Source organism: Drosophila willistoni, unplaced genomic scaffold (genome assembly GCF_018902025.1).
Source record: "Drosophila willistoni isolate 14030-0811.24 unplaced genomic scaffold, UCI_dwil_1.1 Seg398, whole genome shotgun sequence".
NCBI classification, from domain to species: domain Eukaryota; kingdom Metazoa; phylum Arthropoda; class Insecta; order Diptera; family Drosophilidae; genus Drosophila; species Drosophila willistoni.
In genome coordinates, this window is record NW_025814336.1 from 1 (window position 1) to 6191 (window position 6191).

At 39.5% G+C, this 6191-nt stretch overlaps 1 protein-coding gene across 2 annotated transcripts; it reads left to right on the forward strand.

Moving 5' to 3' along the window:
* The first annotated feature begins 4989 nt into the window (after nt 1-4989).
* Nucleotides 4990-5970, forward strand: LOC124461401 (E3 SUMO-protein ligase ZBED1-like). Of its 2 annotated transcripts, none has more exons than XM_047012930.1 (2): nt 4990-5676; nt 5743-5970. In XM_047012930.1, the coding sequence occupies exons 1-2, from the start codon at nt 5383-5385 to the stop codon at nt 5947-5949; spliced, it is 501 nt and encodes a 166-aa protein (XP_046868886.1). In that variant the 5' UTR covers nt 4990-5382; the 3' UTR covers nt 5950-5970. The 2 variants fall into 2 exon arrangements, with proteins under 2 accessions (XP_046868886.1, XP_046868887.1); XM_047012931.1 differs by having other exon boundaries at nt 5752-5970.
* The last annotated feature ends 221 nt before the right edge of the window (nt 5971-6191 follow it).

A 6191-nucleotide genomic window follows, 5' to 3' on the forward strand; every position in this document is an offset into this window, starting at 1 on the left:
TTATTTGTTTACCAAATACAAGTTCATAGGGACAGTATTTGTGTGTTACTGACGGTGTGTTTGTGTTAAAACAGTGCTCAAAATATTGTACCCATATGCCCCAGTCAGTTTTATCTACTGATATATATGATCTATGACTTCTGTCAACGGTACCCAAGGTCTGGTGGTGGTGTGCAGTAGACGTAATGTTGTCTATTTTTAAATATTTGCACAAGTCATTTATTATTGAATTTTTGTATTCTGTTCCGATGTCCGTAATGAACGTCTTCATTGGACCGTACTTCAAAATGAAGGATTCAAAATAGCTTTCGCGATTGTTGTAGCGCTTTTATTGGGAACTGGTATTGCTACTAAGTATTTCGTCAAGTCACATATTAGAGTGACTGCGTATTCGTTACCATTTTCGGATTTTGGTAATGGACCAATGGTGTCTACTATTACCCTATCAAAAGCATGTATGGGGGTTTCTGTAATAACTAAGGGTGTTTTTATGTGCTTTGTCGTTTTTGACTTTAGGCATTTTTCACAATTATTAATGTAGTCTTTTACATGACGTGTCATGTTTTTCCAATAATAATATCTTTTTACTTGCGGTACGTGCCTAATTGTATTTTCATTTTTATCATCTGGCCAGAGATTATTTTGTCTACTTTGCTGCCTGGTAGTGACTTTCAGGACATTTGCTTTTGTGTTTTTTAGATCCTGTATCGTAATGCGGGATAATGCATCCGCAACAAAATTATCTTTTCCCTTCAGATATTAACTGTAAAACTTTCATTCGTCTGGGCGAAAGTGTGTAATGGCACAGTGTATCGCAGCTAGTTCTTGCTCAGTAGTACTTTTATTACTTTCACCTTTAGTGAACGAACGGGATGCGTATGCTACTGGCAACTGCTTATCGCCATAAGTTTGAGTTAGTGCTGCTCCACATGCATGCTTTTTGGCATTCTTCAGACCAAACAAAATCTACGTTTTTCTTACATAGTTGTGTTATCGGACGTGCATGTTCTGCGAAGTTTTTAATAAAACGTCTGTAATAGTTGCAAAAGGCTACGAATCTTCTAGCACTATCAGCATCTGTTGGTACTGGGTATTTTTCAATGACGTCATATTTGGTATCATCTGGCAATATTCCTTTGTCGGTACACTTGTGACCCAAGAATGTCACTTCGTGCATGAAGAATGAACATTTATCTGGATGCAGTTTTAGGTTGCGTTTTCTGCATATGTCGAAAATATCCTTTAGGTTTTTGAGCATGTATTTCTCAGAACAGCTGATGACTATTAAGTCATCCATGTAAAGGAATGCTTGTGACGGATTTAATCCAAAAAAAAGCAATTGTCATCATTCTGCTCTGCCTAGTTGGTCAAGAATATCGTCTATTCTTGGTAATGGGAATTTATCGGACAACAATTTTTGTTTATTTGACGATAGTCTATTACCATTCGCCATCGTTTCTTTTCTGATCCTGGTAAACCCTTTTTCGGTACCAGTAGTAACGGACTAGTATACTCGGACCCTGACGGTTCAACTATTTTATCTTTAATGAGTTTATCGACTTGTCTAGTTATTTGTTCTTTATGCATGTGTGGTATTCTGTAATTTTTTGTGTATACTGGCTGGTTGTCATTGAATCTTAGTTCTTGTTTATAAAAGTTGTTCGTAGTATTTGGTTCGCTTTCTAAACCAAATACATCCGTATACTTGGTGCAGAGCTCTTCTAGTACGTTTTTGAACATAGGTGGGAAGCTTGGCTATAGTTTTTGTATTACTAATGGACTTCGTTGTTTGTACAATTTCATAATTCTTTAATTAATGTTTTAAATTCGGACAAATGTTTTGTTCGGGCTTGAGATCGAATTTCCAATAAATATTCCATTTTCGAACTCTTGATTTAAGATGACGATATTTGAGTTTTCATTTTGAATATTTATTTGTCGGACCACTTCAGATCTCGCTGGGAGGATTGTGGTATTGCTGTCACAAGTGTGTAATATTAAGATATTTATTGCAAAATTTAAATTATTTGGTCTTAATATTAGTAAATAGTTTGGTTCACTGAAGTCTAATTGGCAATTAAATGTGTTGAAGAAATGTAGTCCTAAAATTCCATTAAATGGAATTGGAAAACTTACGTCTACTATATGTAAATTGTGTGGAATTATGAATTCATTTTGTCTTAGTTCTGTAAGGGTTAGACCTTTGGATCAACGCAAACTCCTCCTAGACCGTTGGAGCTACAGAGCTGAAATTTTGCATGTAGGCTTGTATATACTGCAGGCGTTGTATATCTCGGATTCAGCCGGATCGGATCACTATATCATATAGCTCCCATACAAATGGCAAAGTCACGAACAGTGACTTTTCTCAATAACTTCGTTATTTTCTGAGCTATTGTCGTAAAATTTAATATTGGTGAGTTTATTACACATATAAACGACTGTGCCAAATTTGATCAAGATCGGGTGACTATATCATATAGCTCCCATAGGAACGATCTTTCAAAAACAGTGACTTTTGTCAATAACTTCGTTATTTCCTATGCTAAGATTGTAGGCCGTTTTTTGGACACATTAGCCCTTTTAGCTTAAACGTTTTCCACTTTGATGGCTATAGGTAAGGAAAAAGTTACCAAAAAAGTTTTCAAGGGTATACAAACTTTGACGCGGTCGAAGTTAGCCCCGGCCCTCTGGTTTTTAATTCATTTATTCATATATAGGTAAATATAAATAGGAAAAAAGTTATATACAAAAAGTCAAAAGTATAGACAAGAGAAATAAAGGTAAGGGAAAGAATTTTACTATAGGGATCCTGCGGGACTGCCTTGTGGTATTGCTTCGCAGGTCTATAGTGGGCTGTCTATGCCCCTCAAGTATTGCGCTCTCTCTCCAGCTTTCGTAGCTTCCTTATCGTTGCTGCAGCATATGTGCATACCGCCGACCACGCCGATTGCGATGTGATCATCATGTTTACCAGGTTGGAAGTAGTGGGTTCTTCTCCAAAGACTGCCGTTAGCCTTTGCCTCTCGTTGGTACACCTCATGCAGTAAGAAATGTTCAGGGCTTTCTTGTATGCCTTGTCTACACAGGGTGCATTTCGCACTGGACTCGTGTCCAAATCAGAACAGGTATGACCTGAAACATCCATGGCCGCTAAGGAGCTGGGTCAGTTCGAAAGTGACTTCGCCATGTCGCCTATTTACCCATGTATGTAAATCCGGGATAAGCTTGAAGGTCCATCTGCCCTTTTGCGATGCTGCCCAGCGTGATTGCCATTCTGCTAGGCTTGATCGCCTGGCTTCTGCAGTTGCCTCCCTTCTGGCTGATGGTGACCATTCCGCACTCTGCCGGCTTTTAAAAATGTTTTGCGCTTGTTTAGCTAGTAGGTCTATTGGGACCATACTTGATATTACAAGAGCCGCGTCATCCGAAATTGTGCGGAAGCCACGGCATACGCGAAGAGCCCCAAGACGGTATGTTGCCTCTAATCCTCGTCTGTATGACTTCGTCTGCATCGCATCCGCCCATACTGGCGCGCCGTAGAGCATGGACGACCTGACGACGTTGAGATTGTCCCGGGCCTCGTGTGTTGAGCATGATTCGGCTCAGGTATCTTCCCAGTTCAGCCGCTCTTGCACTCACGTGCCCCAGGTGTTCTCGGAAACAGAGGCGTGTATCCAAGAAAACACCTAAGTACCAGATCGCTCTAGCTGAGTAGATTGTGCATGTGTCTAGCACAATTTTGCCTGCTCTACCGTTTTCCTGCTGCTGATAAGAACTGCTTCCGTTTTTGGATCTGCGAGTTCTAGTCCTGCGTTCGCAAGCCACTGTTTTTCTATGCCAATCGATGTGACCGTCTTTTCTTCTGCTTCTGAGAGCTGCTTTGCCACGACTACGAGAGCCACGTCATCTGCAAAACCGATGATATGGCAGTCAGTCGGGAGGCTTATTTGACGGATGCCGTCATACACAGTATCTGGCCAAGTACCGAGCCCTGTGGAACTCCACCTCGTACTTCATGAATTCGATCGCCACTCCTTGTGCTATATCGTAGATTGCGATTTCGGAAGTAATCCTTTATTAAGGCAATAAGCGGACCGGCACGTGGAACATACTTAGCGCCTCGATGATGCAGCTCCAGTTAGCTGTGTTGAAGGCGTTCTTCACATCAAGTGTGGTTACTAATAGAGGTGGGAAACTATCGATGGCACTATCGACACTATCGATGGTTGAGCACTATCGAGTCGACTCACTATCGATGGTCATGCAGTACCGATAGTGTATCGATAGTGCCTCGATAGTGTCACCAATAGTTGTGAAATAAATTCCGCGTTTTAAAAAAGTGGAATCGGAAAAGAGCTCTGCGGCTACAACATCTAGCCATAAATTGAAAAAGAAAACAAAAATATCTGATGTGTGGAATTACTTTAAAAGATCAGATGATAAAAAATTTGCGAAGTGCTTAAATTGTGAAAAGGAGTACAAGACAAGCGGAAATACGTCCAACTTGCGGGATCACCTGAAACGGTTTCATCCTAGTTTAAGGGACGATGAAAGGAACTCCGCTAATTATGGAGATCAGGGCAACAGCATATTATCCACCAGCAGCAGCTGCCGATCAAGTATGAGATCTTTAGATTCATACATTAAAAACTCTGTCCTGTATGATTCCAACTCATCGCGAAAAAAAAATTATTGATAAAACTTTAGCGGAGACGTACCTTGGACGTACAACCGTATAGCATAGTAGACGATCGTGGATTCATCAAGTACAGCAAAATTATGGATGCCAGGTACAAGCTGCCAAGTCGCCGTCACTTACAAAGTGTGCTGATGATGGATTTATTTAAAGAAACTTCGGCAAAGCTTAAATTTGGTTGTTCAAGACGGTCTAAATTTCGACGATGACGAAAAAACAATGGCAATAATTTCAAAATGTAAAGCAATTGTAAAATTTTTCAAAAAAGCACTATTGCTAATGAGAAGTTTAAGATGGCGCAAGAAAAGTTTGGGTATTCACTTTTACAAGAAACTCCAACTAGATGGAATAGTTTCTTTTATATGATTCAACGAATACTGGCGACCCATGGTGAAATTGCAGTAGTACTATTGTCTACATCCAATGCACCACTCCCATTTCAAGCGGAGGAAATTGATGTTTTGAGGGACATGGAAAAAATTCTTACAGTATTTGAAGAAGTTAGCAAAAGAATATCTGGTGCTAACTTATCCACTTATAATTCCCTTGACAGATGTACTTATTCGTAAAACGCATACTATTTCTTCGGATGTGCACACTGAAGTTGGACAAAAAATGGTCACTGTTTTATTAGATTCAATCGTAAAACGTTTATCGCCATATGAAAAAAAACTGCGACGAGAATGGCGACAATTTTAGATCCCCGATTTAAAAAGATTGGGTTTCAACATATGTCAAATGCCGAACAAGCTGCACATTGTTTCGAAATCGAGTTGACGGCTTTAATGAACAAAGATAGTTCAAATGACACAAATGTGGAACCCATCTCCACAAATAAGGACCCGCTTTTCGACTACATTGGGAACAAAGCCCGTTCCATGGCTAGAAACACGCGATCGGATGCTATCATTGCGAAGAGGCAGTATTTGGAAAGGCCCTTAAGCCAACAAGATGTTGATCCCCTATTATGGATGAAAGTAAATTATAAAATTTTAAATATCAATATCCAAAAATTAATTTGTTCTCATTAATATTTTTCTTAGGTTAACCAGACGGACTTTCCTGCAATAAAAACGTTGATGTTAAAATACTTTTGCATTCCGGCCACTTCTGTCCAGTCAGAGCGGGTATTCAGCAAGGCAGGGCAAATAGTATCAGACCGCAGAACACGTCTAAAGGAGGAGAATGTGAACATTTTGTTATTTTTAAACCAAAATCTTTGGCTTACTTCCTCGGAAACCACCGAATAAGCGACGTAAAACATATATATGTACATATAAATAATTAAAAACATTAAACTATGTTTTTGAAAAATTAATTTTAGTGGTTTTATGTAGGTATGGATATACTACAATCCTAGCCTATAACTCAGCCACTGTTGAGGTCTTACAAGGTCCTTCGCCATCGCCAACTTTCTCAACATCGTATCGACCGTGCCTATTCACCTTCGTGACTTTATATGGTCCTAAGTATTTAACTCCCAATTTTAGAC

Coding starts and splice junctions, on each gene's coding strand:
- LOC124461401 (XM_047012930.1), top strand. CDS start 5,383: ATGGCGACAATTTTAGATCCCCGATTTAAAAAGATTGGGTTTCAACAT. Junction 5,677..5,742: donor ATCCCCTATTATGGATGAAA/GTAAATTATAAA, acceptor TATTTTTCTTAG/GTTAACCAGACGGACTTTCC.